The sequence below is a fragment of the Pinus tabuliformis genome, chromosome 6 (assembly GCF_031772625.1).
Source record: "Pinus tabuliformis cultivar Carrire ecotype Pingquan chromosome 6, CPIR1, whole genome shotgun sequence".
In the NCBI taxonomy this organism is placed as follows: domain Eukaryota; kingdom Viridiplantae; phylum Streptophyta; class Pinopsida; order Pinales; family Pinaceae; genus Pinus; species Pinus tabuliformis.
The window spans coordinates 771433053-771449681 of NC_142292.1; the positions used below are offsets into that span (position 1 = coordinate 771433053).

Genomic DNA, 16629 nt, shown 5'->3' on the forward strand with positions numbered 1-16629 from the left:
GAATAAGAATGACTAACACAGTATCAGGGTATAAACTCTAAAGAAAGCCAATCTTTGAATCACAAGTGCCAGGTTCGTACTGTATCAATGGGGCCCAGTTTGGTCGTGATCGTACGAGAAAGGAATATTTTTAATAAAGACTGAAGAAATTAGTCATACACTACACTAAAGCAACAAAAATATTCGGGAGGGCCAAAAAAATTTCACTGAGTTAAATGAATAAATAAAAAGAAATTTTTTTGTAAGGAAGGAGGCCTTGGGCTAACTACAACCAAGACAACTTTTTTAATAAAACAAAAACAAAAAAATGAAACGAATTTTTAATCGTGGTGGTGGCCAACAAGGTTGTTCAGCCACAATCGTCGAAACAAAGCACACAGGCAATGGCTTGATGGTTGATAGCCGATAGTCACCTAGCCACCAATTAGCCACAGCACGAGAGCACTAGGCATAAATCATTGGCATAGACACAAAGAGGGGGCGGGGTTAACAATAGTCGTACACTGAAGGGGGGGATGCAAAAAGTGACCTGTGCCAACAAGCCACCACAATTTGCACGCAGTATATAGGGTGTAAGATTCAACAAAGGTCACAGCACACGGGATGTCAAAAAAACATGAAGAGAACATAGAAGGTGAACAGAAGTAGTGGTGGATTGGTTGTCGAAAAGCTTGGCCACCTACAACTGGCCAAGAAGAAAGGTGCACAAACCATTATTGGGGCCAGTAGCGACACAATTGGTGGAAAAGAGACTATCAAAACAGATGGAGCAATCGACAAGCCATCAGTAGCTGTGCAGGGGTCTAGTATGTCAACGATGAAAGAAAGTTCGCAAGCTGACAAAGGTTTTCAAGGGACACTCAACAAGTGCATGATTGTAGAGAGGCCACACTCGCAAAGAGATTGGTCAAGGGCAACAGCAGTCGAGGAACGTCAATCGGAGCATATCGACCAAGAGGTCCAAGCTACATGAATGCCATGCATAGGGTTCTGACCATATAGGCGACAAATTAAACGGGCCAAACACTGTGTAAGTTATTGAGCAGCGTGTATTGCATTCAGGCCGCTGGAGGTGACTAGCAGTTGGTGGCAACTAATAGAGCTTCCCTATGGAGCTGTGGATACAGGGCTCAATCATTGAGTGGAAAGTGAACCAAAAACCAAGTGCACAAGCTCTAATAAGTATTATCAAGAAGGACACAAAACCGAAGGCGAACATAGCCAAAATAGCCACCAAGTAGCCAGGCAGCGATAGCTATAAATGCTGGCAGTAGGGCATAGGCATGGTCGATGTCCATGAGAGTTTGGCAAAAGAGACAACAATATCAATCTGATTGGTGGAGATCAGCCCTTAGAGGGAGAGAAGGAGATCGTACCAATCAGGGTGTGGTAGAAGTCTTCAATGATTTTCCGATGGCATTAACCAATAAAAGGTTCAAGGACAAGTTAGACGGAGCCTACAACTTCAGTCAATGGAAGGAGAGTATAACACCGATTGTCAAGAAGAACATCCTATGGGACTTTGTAATCACCAAGATTATAGCTCCTTCAAATGCTACAATTGTAGAAGCTTATGAGTTGAAAGATGTGAAGGCCAGACATATCATCATGGATGGGGTGAAAGATCGTGCAATTCCTCACATATTAAGGAAGGAAAGTGCTTTTGAGATGTGGACGACTCTAATGAACCTATATCAGAGTGACAATCAAAATTGGAAAATGGTGTTGAGGCAGAAGCTCAGGAACACCAAGATGATTGAATCAAACACCATGGCATTACACCTCACAAGAGTTTAGAAAGTTTGAGATGAGAATGAAGTTTTTCGGGTAGCCTTGCCAAAATATGAGCTTGTAAGGACAACACTAAGCGGGTTCTAAAGACTCTGGGTTCCCTTAGTGACAGGCATTCTAGCAAGAAAAAATATACCATATTATAACAGACTGTGGGATGACTTCACTTAGAAGGAGCTCTGGGAGAAATCCTTATCTAGAGGACAACAAAATAGTGAGGATGATGAGAACCTTGCTCTTGCTAGTCAAGTGATGAGGAGCAAGGGTTCAAGTAGCAAGGGTAAGGATTCAACCTCACAACTGAAGGACACTATGCTTCACAGTGTTTGAAGAGGAAGAAAGGGGGAATGGGCACACAGCTAGTTAGGGCTGCATTGGCAAAACCTCGGGAGTCTGCTAAGAAGTTCTAAATAAAATTCATACTTGTTTCTTGCATTACCTTAGGCACATTACAAGTGAGTGCGTGGTTGCTAAATAGCAGAGCCACAAGGCATATGACAAGAACACAGGATCAGTTCTATAACCTGATCGAGTGGGACTCAAAACTACATGTGGAGTTTCATGATGATGCTCAACATGCAGTTAAAGGAGTTGCAACAATGATATTCCAACTTGAGTTAGGGATCAAGATGGAAGTAAGGACGTGTTCTGGGTGTTGGAACTTATGTGGAGCTTACTCTCAATCTCCATGACGAAGAAGAAGGGGTTCTATGTTGCTTTCCAGAATGCAAAGGTATTGATCAGACTCAGGGGATCTAGCTATGATGAGGGACATGTCATAGGAGTTAGAGAGAGCAACATATATAAGCTAAAGGGCCAGCCTATTCAAACAACAACACAAAGTAAACCAATGTTCATGTTCAGGAAGGGAGGAGCAGTCTACAGATTACTCCAAACTTGTCAAGAAGGTCTCTTGGTTCAAGATGACCTTACAGGATGTTGAAGAGGAGGGGGCATCTAGGAATCAAGCCAAGGACAGTAAGATTTCAAGGATGTTTCCAGACCAAAACGCAGGAAAGGCTTCCATTTCAGAGTAGGCAGCGAAGGCAACATATGCAGTTCCAAGATTGAAGTAGATTCCAGATTGCAAAAGTACCTCCCTCGCCTAAGAGGAAGTTTTGATGTTTGTAGCTCGAGCAAGAAATTTTGCATAGGCCAAAGTGTCTAGGCATGCAAAAGTCGTCAAAAGTCTCCTTAGAAACTTGCTCAAATGTGAGTAAGTTGCTATTGTAACTTAGCCTAAGCATAACCTAGTAAAAGCACATAATTATCTTGTTGCCTTATTGAGCCAAAGTAAACTACTTTACTGAATATGTTTTAATCTCAACCCTTGATCTCAAGTGAGGTGAGGTTTAATCTCAGTCGTCTATCACTTTGGAGATTAGGGCTAGGGATTTACCTCAATGTAAAGTTATAAAATCAAGGCTAGGGAGAAGGGGAAGACACCATACAGCACAAGATTGAGAGAGGATTTTCAGTGAGTGTGTAGGGTCCAAGGAATGGGCAACAAGAAGATACAAATCAGCCAAGGAGGACTTGATCAGTTAGATGAGATCTAATGTTGTATGTAATACCTTAGTTGGGACATTTTCCCAAGAAGGGAGCCCGAGTAAGTTCAGAACATAATGAAGAACTCTTATTCGGTAGGATCTGTGTGAAAGTTTTGTGATTGAGATTGGTACTATTTGCTTTTCACTTAATTTATGTTGTTAATATGCTAGTTGATGCTTTCATTCAGTAGACACAAATCTACTTGGAACTAATTGTCAGTTTGCTAAGGTAAGAAAATTTAGCAATCACTAGACCCAATCACATCATAAAATGTCCATAAGGATGGCCAAAACACACCAATACAATTCCAACAAGCAATGGAGATATTGGGTGACTCAACCACTACAATGAGGACATTATTTGGATGAGAGTACAAAACCATCCTAGAGGGACAGAATCTCGAATAATTTCATTGGATCACAAACAACTACCCATTTACCCTCTTTTTGAATTGCCACACTTTATTCTCTAAATTGTCTAAGTTCATCTAGGACTTTGTGAAGTTAACACCCCAGAAACTCCTACATATAAGGGAGGAAATTCATCTCTTATCCTAGAGGGATTTATGACAATCACCAAGGGTGCCAAAAACGATTGAGGAACTGATTGGCTCCAACCCATGCTCGTTCAAGGTTTATGTCCTTAAGATCAAGGAAATCACGAAGAAAAGTAGTGTTCATCTACATAGGCTCCGATGAGAAAGAGCAGGCAAGATGCACACAATCTAAGACTCAACACCTTTCACTACCTAAGATGTTGATCGGTGATTTTGGATTAAGCTATTGCGCCCACTTAAGTTTGTTGTTGAATTTTTGTTTCTTGCTTGAATTGTGCTTGTATGGAGCACATCTATTCTTACATGTTCCTCAAATCTAAAATTTCAGTTTGTAGTGAGAAGGCTTCCTTGATCGGAAATTGAAGAGAGAGATTCCATAAACTATTCATTTTTGTGACTTTTTTGGTCAAGGCTATGGTTCCTAAATTCAGCCTCCACAATTTTATTTTTATAGCCAAAGATAGACGCAAGCAACCCACTATTGTTGAACTCCAAATGATCCAACCTTGCCAAGATTGCTCTGTATCAAATGCCCAAAGGGAAATCTCTGTTAAACGAAGATTTCATTGAATAGATTATGTGTTGAGAAATCTAGGGCAAACAGTTATGGTATTTATTCAATTTGATTTCTCTTTTATCTTTGACATTTTCTTGTGAGTTAGATTAAGACATTACCATCATTATTTGGTTTTTTTCATCATCAAGACAAATGCCAATAAGAAGATCAAACACAACAGCACTAGACGTAGGCTGCTAGCCAAGGCCAAAACCTCTCCCAGAGAGGAAAACCCCACAAAAATCTCTTCTTTAGAATTTAAATGAAGACTTCTTGACCTTGACCTTGACTTTGACCAAACCTTCCAAGAGATGAGCCAACCAAACCCTTAAACAACTCTGCAAAACAAGATTGAGGAAACACTAGGTTCTCCTCCAAAACTTGCACATGTGGGCAGTAGGGACAGAGATTTCCTTCGTTAATCAATTTGTTGATCTCCAAAGAACTTCGTTGGCTTCCAATAGAACTTCGCTCTCCTTCTTTCTTCCTTGCCTAGACTTCGCTAGAAAACAAAGATACATCACTTGATTGATGTCTTCCAAATGAGGTGAGGTTCCTCTTTATATAGGCTTTCAAAAGAGCGAATTAGGCCTCCTTGGGCCGACGTGAAGAGGGTTGGTCGACTCATCCCTTAGAGGCTTCTAGACATCACATTTTACAATAATAATTTTCCTTCTTTGTTACATGAGCCCTCTAGGGGCTAGTACATCACGACTTTGACCTTTTTACTTGTCAACAAGACCCCTAGAGCACTCAATGGGTGCTTTTCCCTAGGACCACAACATGATGGGCAAGAAACCCATTTCAATAAAAATGAATTTCTTTTACAAAGAATTTTCCTTTTCTTTTTCTTTTTCTTTTTCTTTTGACAAGTACATCAATAATTACATCAAGTCATGACTCATATACAATTTATGACAACCAACACTAGTTACATTTCAACATTTTGTACTATGAATAGTGTTGTAGCTACTTTCCACATCCTATATAGAAATACACCAAAGTAAGACAACTTTATTATACACTCATTTACATCCCTAAAGTAGTCATTTTGCAATATGTAGAGCTTAGGGAACAACTAACTAGCACAGCTTATTTTTCTCCTTGACACAAGAAGCAACAATGATCACTTCCTATTGAAACTTAAAGTGCATCTCCTCTCCACCAATGTAAAACTCAAATTATCAAGATGAACAATGTTGCCCAATGAGGCTCCAATATAGAAGATAATTGTTGTCTTGCAATATGCAAACTTATATCAACACATTATATGTTATGGAATATCCATCTTGTTTGCAATATCTCTTCTGCACGTTATAAATATTAGATCTATTCCTTCAACTTGTCTGCCTCCGTAAAATAACATATACCAGCAAGAATTTCTGCTTCCAGCATCACCTATAATCATTTGCACTAGTGGATTTTGAAAACTTAAAACAAGAGCATTCTTTACATGCATGAAGATCAGAACTATCAAGGTACCTATAAGAATAATATGCACTAAATGTTGTAGAATTAAAAGTAGCTCCACGTACATAAGAAGAAATTATAAGATGGCATATAAATTTACAATGAATAAAAGAACCAGAATTGAACATTTTGAATTCTTTAAAGTCTTACATACCCTCCCATATTAACATCATTTGTCAAATCCTCCAGAACTTTTTCTACCACTATCTTCAACCTTCAAAACAGAAAAGGCACTAAGAAACCATTATTTTTTAAGAGCATCCAAAATATACCAAAAAACCATTCCTATTGAACTCCAAAACTAAATATTCAAATTCACTTAAGACAAGAAGTACCTTTCAACCTTTTGATGGAAAAAATTGCATGTTTCTTCAAGCATACACTCTATCATCCGAAGGTGGAATGGAATTGATTCTTGTAAAGTAGAGGTGTTTCTCTTTGCATACTCAACCATAGACAATGCAAAAGCTTCCCTTTCTCTATGCAAAACACATTGAAAAGTAATGAGAAAGCAAGGTAAAATTGGTATTTGTCTTATTAACAACAATAAGGGAGGCAAGGGAGAATTCAAAGGATTTCCAACACAAAATAACAATTATCAATTTCCTTGTGCTTTTCTAATTCCATTTCATCTTTCCCAGCAATGCATTTTAGTTTTTCAAGGGAAAAGGGTATCACACCAAATACACAATTCTTGTTGTGATGCTTCAACAAGGCAACAAAAGAGTAAAGAGGCTTTGGCAGAACCAAAGGATAACGATATTTTCAACTAAAACAAGTAGATCGGAGTGTAAAGAAGCTATCCACATTGAGCTAGTTCATAAGTTTCTTTACAATGAGCTTCTTTGCAGCATGCACTTATTTGCATGGTAGTTTCAATCTAATCTCAACACACATAATGTAAAATGGACATTTCAAACATTCTCAAATTAATCAATGACATGACTAGAAAAAATTCATGTCTTTATTACAGTTTACGATGGGTATCATTCGGGCTTCCTATAATATCAGTCAACTATGACACCACTCTGAAATGGACTCCACCACTCTTGCACTTCACATTGTCTTCAGTCTTGCTGGTTTGAGCTTCTTCTCAGTGTTTTAGTGTTTCTTCAGCCTTTTTCACTTTTCTTGGTCTTTTGCATGGGAAGTTGGTATCTTCCAGATATGACCAGGTCTTTGTTGGCTCTGCACTTTTCCACAATCAACTTCATGTTACTTGATTGATTGGTATGAAATCACACATTCAAATCCTTTAGCAATGCAAAATGAAATGAATTTTTAAGATTGGTGTTTGGTTTGGTAATATTAGTGAATTGGGGCCAGTTATAAAAGGGCCTACATGTAGATGCATATAAGAAGATTTATTTTAGAGGGCAAAACTTGGGATACATGTTACATGTTAATCTATTCAAAATTTATGAATAGTGCTTGGTACATGTTACCCCTCATGTCAGCAGGGGTACATATGAACGCTTTGTAGTATTTATCACCACCATTATAAGCCCAAGGCCACAAGTCAAAAGCGATGTAAAAACCATGTAAGGTAATGTATTAGGTTTTGACCTATGTCTTTTGAATCTAATATCTATATCTGTTGTCTTGGTTCGACCAAACTAGTCCTTTGAAGTTTCACTTTGGGCTACTCTCATGCTATACAAGATTAGAAGGCCTTAGGTGAACTCTCTTAAGGACTCATGGTTTTATGGGAGCCTACATTTTTACGGGTGATCATTGGTATATGAGCCAGTCCAGCTAGCATCGAGGTGCACCTATGTCATTCCACATGGTTATGGTCTATAGAGTCTGTAGGTGGCCTTGACTTTGGTGCAGTATTCCTCAAACAACTCTCAGAGCATGGCAATATCATTTAACAATTTTCAAGTTCCGTGAGGCAATTCACAATTCCCAATGCAAAGTGGTCCCAATGATAAAAAAGTCAACATGGTCTCAGATTATGCAGTTTGACGAGAGGATTCCATGCAACGTTTAAGTTTTCTAATTAAGGGTGCCAATCGCTACTTACAACTTGGTTGAACTTGGTCAATAGCTCAAGCAAGTTTCTAGGTAGCAAAAAAGGCACAAAGTTGAGCAGAATGATGCATGCATAATGTCCAAATGGACCTACTCAACAAGAGGAACAAATCCCAAGTTTCATATTTTCCAAATCCTCAATGGTGTTATAGATTATGCACTTGGGCGTGATGATTTGGCAAAACAAATTTCCAGATAGCATAACAAGGTCATATTTTGTCAAAATTTGACATGTAATATGTCAAAATTGGTCTACAGAACAAGAGGAACAAACCCCATGTCTCGATTTCTCCAAATTCCCAAGGGCATCAGAAATCCAACACAGGGCATGACGGCATGGCAAATGGTGATTATGTGGCAACACAATGCATAATTTGGTCAAACAAAGGACCCAAATGAAATCAAGTCGAGTTACGACAAACCCAAGTGGCAAAATTGGCAAATTCATCAAGGCATTGGAGAATTACAAAAAGGTGGTCAAGTACAATTTAGTAAAAGACAAAGTCAATTCAAAGTTTCAAACTAGCCCTTGGACAAGTTAATTAGTTGTTAGTGTCTATCTAGTGGTTGGGCACTTCACAGACCAAGTAGTTGAATAATGGGCCAAGAAAGTAGTTGTTAGAAGACAAATTATCTATGTTGCACATGGACCCGTCCCCCCCCCCCAAAAAGCCCTTCGTCCCCTGCATCTCCACGTTCTGGGGACTTAAAAACACCTAGGAACAATTCCAGAAAGGTAAGGGACCCCATTGGGGACTCAGGGACTTTTAAGGCATTCCCAATCTGTCCCTCACTCAAATCGAGGACTTTTTTTATAGGTTTCGGTTGTCCCTAGAAAAAATCAAGGATGTTTGACCGAGCAATAAAAGAATATTTAAACCACCTGCACCATCTAAACCCTACGCACCATAACATTTCGGGTTTCCCTATGCGGCATACATTTCCCAAAGCGATGACTCTGTTTCATTTTTACTCTATGGTGGTTGCAGTTCACAACAGTGGTTGCGGTTTACAACAGTGGTTTTTTTTCGTGGTTGTGATTTTGCATGGTTCCCAGTTCCATCTTCAACAACACTGCAGAGTCGTGGTTCCCAGTTCCATCTTCAACAACACAACAGACTCGTTACCACCACATCACAGGCATGTCGTGCGACTCCAATTCCATTCCAATCCTGCATTTATGATTTTACATATTAAAATTTCCTTAAATAAAAACGCGTTTACAAATATCTCCTGTTCTCATTTTTCTGAGTTTTGTTTATCACATTGTCATTCGGTGATCACTTTTTCACCCATGCCCTAGACCCTCAATATATAACTCCACCTCGTTTGGACTATTGGAAACAGTATGGGACATTAACACGAGCCAGGAATACTCCAGGTCTACGCTCATCCCCAGATCTTGGTTGGCGGGGCTACACACCTTCGTTTCCCTAATCTTTGGGTTACCCTTTATCCTTCGTAAGACAGAGATTTATCATTTAAGGAGGGATACTAGCATTGATCAACAGATAGAATCCCTTATGTAACTCATCTTGAGTTTGTTAGTTGTGAGGTGGGTCACCGGTTAGGAGTCATTGTTTGATACTTATAATTTTAAAAAAATTCTAGTTCTAGTGTCTAGTAGATACTCAATACTTAGTGTAGTAGTGTCCAATTTGGTTAGAGGGTTATTAAATCAACATTGTTTTGTAATGGTAGATCTGATGTTTTATGACGACATACAGAGAAAGGGACCCATAAAGATATAATAGGCCCAGTGGATGAATCTGTAATCACTAATCATGCTGTATTTTTTTACTTATACATTGCTATAGAACTACCTTTTTACTATTTTAGGTTTTCATATACAAAAAAAGTTAAAAACAGAGAACTCCTTAAACAAAATTCAAATTAGTCATTGTCAGACCAATGATGAAACTTTTTATCTTTTAGCAATAACTAATATGAAGCCCAGTAAAGAGGCTTTTCTACAACACTTTAATTCAATGCAGCTTCAGATTTTTGGGGCCTTTGGTTGGTCATCTCTTTGAAAAGAAGCATCTTTCATTGTTCTTGAAATCATGAATTCCAATCGTTTGAATCTTAATCTTACAAATTCTTTTGAATTTTCAGATGGATAGCTCTTCTTCTCCATCTCCTCAATTTGAAATGAGGTCACCTCCAAATACAATGCCCGATCCAACTGAAGACTCAGCGTACAGTGCCATCAATGTGAAGAAACCATTGCTGCAATATGTCAAGAAAATCACCCAAAACAAGAAGAAAAATAGTGGTGGTTCACAACAGTGGTTATGCAAACTTTGCAACCATGTATTTAATGGAAGCTACACTAGAGTTTACCATCATTTATTGGCTATTACAGGGGATGGAGTAAAAATATGCACTTGCTCATTAGAGAAAAGTATTGAATTTTGGTAGCATCGGACGTGCTCTGACCATGAAAATTGAGAGGCTAAGGCACATGAGATTTCCAAGACCCACAAATTGTTTGGGGAAATTCCACCCGGATGGATAGATATTAAAGTAATTAATATTTTTAATGGGGTTCCTAAGTCTAAACTTAGGAAAATTAAAATATTAACGAGTTTTAATATAATATGGGTGAGAAAGTTCTAAATAACGAGGATCAAGCCAAATCTAATCGTAGTCGTTGATTAGGGACTTAATCTCGGTCGTTGAATCGTCAACAAGAAAAGTATAAGAGGAGACTTGAGGGTCAATTGGAGATACACCAAGAGAGATCAGTCAGTTCGATTTTCTGAGGCGAGGTTTGCTGAGAAAATCAAGCAAGTGATCTGTTGCAGCGAGGGGCAGTTCGGCAGGAGGCCGAGAATACATAGCAGAGAGGCAGTGAAAGTGTCAGAGAGACAGTGCAAAGCCAAGGAGGGTTGACGCAAAGGCTAAGGAGGCCAACGCAGAAGACACAGAAGGTCGTAAAGCTGACGCAGAGGCTGATGCAGGCAGCGCAGAGGACTGCAAGGCTGACACTGGGTTGAAGAGGCTGCGTTGAGGAACTTCTGTGGGGCAGACTGGGAGTTGATCAGCTGACGCAGAGCCGTAGGAGGGTGACGCAGTTCCAGAAGATAGCTTGGAGCAGCTTTCGTTGTCCAGCTAAGGAACAATCGAAGTTACTATGGGGCCAATCATCCGGTTGCTGATTAGCCGGAATATCTGTCTCCGGAGAAAGGTACTACTGTCGAGGATAATCTCTGAAGGGTGAGCCATTCCTGGCACCCTAGTTGTATTCAGAATTTTACATAATAATAAAACCCTCATATCTGTTGCACTGGTTTTCCCGAATTGAGTTTTTCCGGGGACGATTGTCCAAAAATAACGATGTCCCTTATGTTGTCTCAGTTTATTTCAGTTGTTGATTTGTATATTTGTGAAGGTTGCAATTGTGTTTACTTCGATGCTTAAACCAGATATTGCGGTAGGGGTTTCTGATGTGTTAGATTCAGAAATTTTCACAAACAGAGTTGAAATGACAAGACTTCACATGATTGCCACAGGTGGGACTATTGTTGAAGAGATAGAGGAGGACAAATCTGCCATTTTTTAAAAACCAAGAGTTCTCGGTTCAATGGAGTTCTCTCAAGGAGCAGTCAATGACAATGATGAACTTGATTCAATTCAAGGTCCTTGTAACACTATGTCAAGTAGGAAAGTTGTTGTCATAGAGATGTTCAATACACAACACAAGGACTGATTTTTTCTTTGCTAATGGAATTTCATTTAATGCCACCCTTTCTCCTCTCTACAAAGAGATGATGAGGAAAGTCATTGTTGTTGCCCATCATTTCAACCCCCTGGTTATAATAAAATGAGGACAACTTTGCTAGATAGAGGGGTCTCAAAGATGCAAGGGTTGATGGAAGGCCTTAGGAAATCATGGGGTTTTTATGGATGTTCAGTTGTCATGGATGGTTGGACAAATATTCAACAAAGGCCTTTGTTGAACATCATTGTCACCTCTCCAAGTGGGCCCTATTTCTTAAGGGAAATTGATTGTACTAGAAAGTTGAAGGATGCAACTTTCCAATTTGAGGTATTGAAGGATGCAATTGAAGAGATTGGTCCTACAAATGTAGTTCAAGTTATCACAAATGTTGCACCAGTTTGTAGGTCTGCGGGGTTAATGATTCAAAACAGGTATAAGCATCTATTTTGGACTCCTTGTTGTGTGCATGCTTTGAATAATGCACTCAAAGACATTGGAAAAATTTCTTGGATCACTCACATTATTTCGGATGCAAGAGAAGCACAAATGTTGGCAACCATCGTGTCTCTCTAGCTATTTACAGGATTTATGCAAAAAAAACAATTCTTGAAACCAGCAGATACAAGGTATGCCACCTATTTTATTCTTCTTGATCGTATGCTAGAGGTGCAACAAGCCTTAAAGGCCACTATTATCAGTTCAGAGTGGTCTACATGGGGGGAATCCAAAACAGATCAGGGAAAGAAGATAAGACAAATGCTTTTGAATGAGGAATGGTGGCTTGATGTGAAATACATTGTCTCTTTCACCTATCCAATAGTGGAGCTCATAAGGTATGCAGATTCAGATTCCCCTAACCTTGGGGAAATATATGAGTCAATTGACAACATGATCAGACGTGTCAAGTCCATCATACGTCAAAGGGACCCCTCTTTGGAATCTTTTAATGAAATCCAAAAGTTGATAGAAAAGAGATGGAACAGGATGAACACACCTCTTCATATGGTTGCTTATGCACTTAATCCAAAGTGGTATGTGGAAAGGGAAGGTAGAGTTGCACCAATAGATGATCCTGAAGTGAAACTAGGATTTATTGATGCCATACAAAAGATGTATACAGAGGAGCAAGCAACCATAATTCGAGAACAATTTCTTGACTTTGCAATGCTCAATAGCCCCAGTTTCACTATTTCTACAAAGAAAGATTTGATGGGTATGGCACAAAGAAGTCCTAGTGGATGGTGGAGGATGTATGGGGACAAAACTCCAGAAATATGCACACTAGCTATGCGTTTACTATCTCAGGTTGCTAGTTCCTCAGCTGCAAAAAGGAACTGGTCCACATATAGTTTTATCCACTCTATTAAGAGGAATAGGCTTACCTCTAAGAGAGCGGAAAAACTAGTTTATGTGCATAGCAGTCTTCATCTTCTTACAAGGAAAGCACCAAAGTATTTACAGGGACCAGCAACACGATGGGATGTGGATCCTGAGGATCCTTCCCAGATTGATGATGAGGTGGATGATCCATCTCTCCAAGCAGGATTGGTAAATGTACCATTAGATGGCATTGACTTGCAGTTGCAGGGCATTGATGATGATGACAGAGAAGGAAGTGAGGCTCAAGCATTTTTGGACAGCATTAATGCAGAGGATCTAAATTTATGAGTAGCTTTAGCCTTCATGATAGTATGGCCATTGAGTCAGGGACTTCATTGGCATTTTGTGTTATTAACTTATTATGATGCATTTTCCATTTGGCACTCACAATATGTATTATTTTGAATTTTGAACTATTATCTATGCTTTTCCTTTGAATATATAATCATAATCTACTAAGTTATTAGACAATTCAAGATTTTCCAACTTTTGAGTTTTTGGTTTTATATTTATAATTACTAAGATGAATAGATTTCTTAACTAGTTAGTGTTTATTTCAATGTGTTCTACTTATCAAGTTACCATTCATGTTTATGGCATATGCATATTATGATTTTTTTTAAATATTTATTATTTTTAAAAGTTTTAAATATATAAAATTGTCGTCCACAACCTGTCGTCGCCTGAAAATTTAGGGGTGCGCTCTAGTCATCCCGGAAACTCATCCCCCCATTCCCGATGTCCCCCCGTCCCCAAAGCCGATGCAACATAGCAAATTATTCCTCACAATCACCAAGTTGAATTTCCTCCAAGCTAAGTTGCAGGAAACATGAGAACCCCCCCTGGGTACCAGTCGCATTTCAGTACAGAAACCATAAAAAGTGGTTGAAACATGCCTTAAACACATTTCAACCCTGCAACGTGAGACCCCACCTCGTACAAGTCACATTTCGGTATGGAGGTCCTGAAACACGTCCAAAAATGCACTTCACTTTTTTGAACTACATTTCAGCTTGGACGAAATGCATTTCAGGCACCAAACCCTGCATTTAAATGTTCATGCGGCACATGCAAGGAAGTACAACATGCCGAGTAGTGTGCGTGGGTCAAACAAAAATTATTTAAAAAAAAAAACACACAAAATTATGAGTGAGGCAACCTAATATTCAACCCTAGGGCCCGTTACCACTCAAACTAGTAGGGGACCTAAGGGGAATCCTTAAAGGGCAAATGCTAGGCCAAGGGCAACAAATAGAGTCTTATCCCATTGTCACCCCAACTAAGGCTCCCTTCTATTTACGGTCTTTCACTGATGGGAGGAAGCCCTATGTGTATGGAGTCACTAATGAATGATAAGTCAATGGATATGAGTGACCTAGACACTTTCCGAGAAGGTTTTGAAGGATGTGACTTGCTTGCTTTCTAAGCAACTATGTGCTTCTAAGGAAAGGAAGAGGACTTTTGGGGTTAGGTGTATAAGAATAGGCTTCGAAAGGCGTTTACCACACCCTTATCCTTGTTAAGGTTGGTATCTCAGATGGTTCTTGAATAATAGTCCTTGGAAGGAGTGGGACCACACAAGGCCAAGTGGACCAAGTCTAGGGTATGAATAAGGAATGTAGCAACCAATGACATTCTTACCGTAGACAAGGTGGAGAGACAGAGTCAAAGAAAATATAGTTACTCAAAGATGTTGGTTTGACCCTTAGAGGTGATAGCCTTAGGGATGGCAAGGAAAAATTCAGTCCCGGAGCTAGGGCTTGGCTTTTCTCCCAACTCCACCATCGGAATGTCTTCAAATCTGGAGGAGGAATAGAAGAAAGGCTTGCGCAGGAGATCCTAGGAGATTGAATTTTTTTTAGTGGCTAGCTTGGCAACAAATTGACGCCCTAGGCATCCCAATGTGGCTAGACTTGGGAGAAGGTGAAAGAATAGGAGTTTTGGTGACCACCCTTGGTAGATCAGTGCCTTAATACTTGGGAGAATGGAGTCTATGTTGATTTTGTGTAATATTTCTTGGTTCCCAGTCAAGGAGGCCTCAAAATTACTTCACAAACCCTCTAGGTCAAGTGAAAGCAATCTTGCGGATTTTATACTTCAAATGCACAAGAGGAATGGTTTGTCAAAGTCAAATTTTACCTCTAGGAGATTTCGCTCATACTACTATGAAAACTCCTACACTCGAAGGAATCCTTACTACAGCAAATCAGAATCCACTTCACCTACTTGATTTTTAATATACATTAACCAAGTTATTCTTCTAAATACTAAAGCAAATTACTTCTGCAACCTACGCTTACTAAATATTTGATCTCATGAAACAGAAAGCAGAGCAAAGAACAAGATACATAGGACACACTTATTTTTGGACACAATAGTCCCCGGAAAAACCCAATGTGGGAAAATCGGTGCAGCAATTTTGAGGGTTTATTATTATGCAGGAGAAATATCTGAATACAAATCTAGGATGCTCATCTAGCAATCCTTTACAGAGAAAATATTAGCGGAAAATCTGAGTGAGTTTTACCTCACTTCACCCAGCAGAATTCCGACTGATCCAGCACAAGACTTGCTAACCCCGGTTATTTCTGCGTTGAATCTGCGTCAGCCATGCGTCACCTTCTCTGCCCTTTGCGTCAACTCTCCCGGCTGTTCCGGCTATTCCAGTTGTTCCCGACAGTTTTGGCTTCTATGTCAACTTCTCTGCCCTCTATGTCAGTTATCCCGAATGTTCTGGTAGTTCTGGCTTCTGCGTCAGCTTCTCTTCCCTCTGCGTCAGCTATCCCGATTGTTCCAGCAGTTCCGGCTATTCCTGGCAGTTCTGGATTTTGCATGACAGGCAGCTTTCTGGTCTACATTGGCCCTCTCTACAAGCTCTGCATCATGACTGTGTCAGCTCTCTCGCTACTGCGTTGCCTCTCTGCAAGCTCTCTCCCCCTCTCTATCAGTATTCTCCGGAAAGTCCTCCCGGGTTCTCTCTACCCCTCTGCTGCTAAATGATCACTTAGTTCGAATTTCTCAGCTTCCTAGCCCCAGAAATCAAACTCTAGATCAATTATCTCTCTCTGCGTGTGTTTCCAAATGAACTCCAAGCCTCCATTTTATACTTTTCGTGTTGAGTCCTCAACGGCCAAGATTAATTCTCTAATCAACAACTAAGATTAAAACATGACTTGATCTACCTTCTAGATCATTCTCACCCATATTTTCATTACTACCAATTAATATTTTAATTTCCCTAAGTTTATACTTAGGAACTCCACTAAAAATATTAATTATTTTAATAAAATACAATCCGAGTGGAATTTCACCAAACGGTTTCTGGGTTCTTTAGAACTCATGTGCCTTAGCCTTGTTGACCACTACGTGTCAACTAACCATAGCAGTACACCCCGTCTTTTCGCAAAAGGGATAGTGCTTGATCGACGTGTCTGTGCCATTCGATTGTCATCATCAACCCAATCATGTTATGTTGTAAACCCAGTCTGCATGTGTAAATTGTAAATAAGCTTAGCAGATCTATGTCATGTATGTAATTGCCTAGGTAAACCTAATCTTCTAATGATG

The 16629-nt window shown here is 39.5% G+C and overlaps 1 protein-coding gene across 2 annotated transcripts in view; it reads right to left on the reverse strand.

Moving 5' to 3' along the window:
* LOC149261003 (mitochondrial inner membrane magnesium transporter mrs2-like) overlaps positions 1-16629 on the reverse strand; it is a 472904-nt gene that overhangs the window by 290240 nt on the left and 166035 nt on the right. For both annotated transcript variants that reach the window (XM_089421530.1, XM_089421529.1), the window contains exons 5-6: positions 6260-6403; positions 6079-6138 (exon numbers count right to left, since the gene is read on the reverse strand). In XM_089421530.1, coding sequence (XP_089277656.1) covers positions 6079-6138; positions 6260-6403 — 204 coding nt within the window. The remainder of the gene's footprint in view (positions 1-6078; positions 6139-6259; positions 6404-16629) is intronic.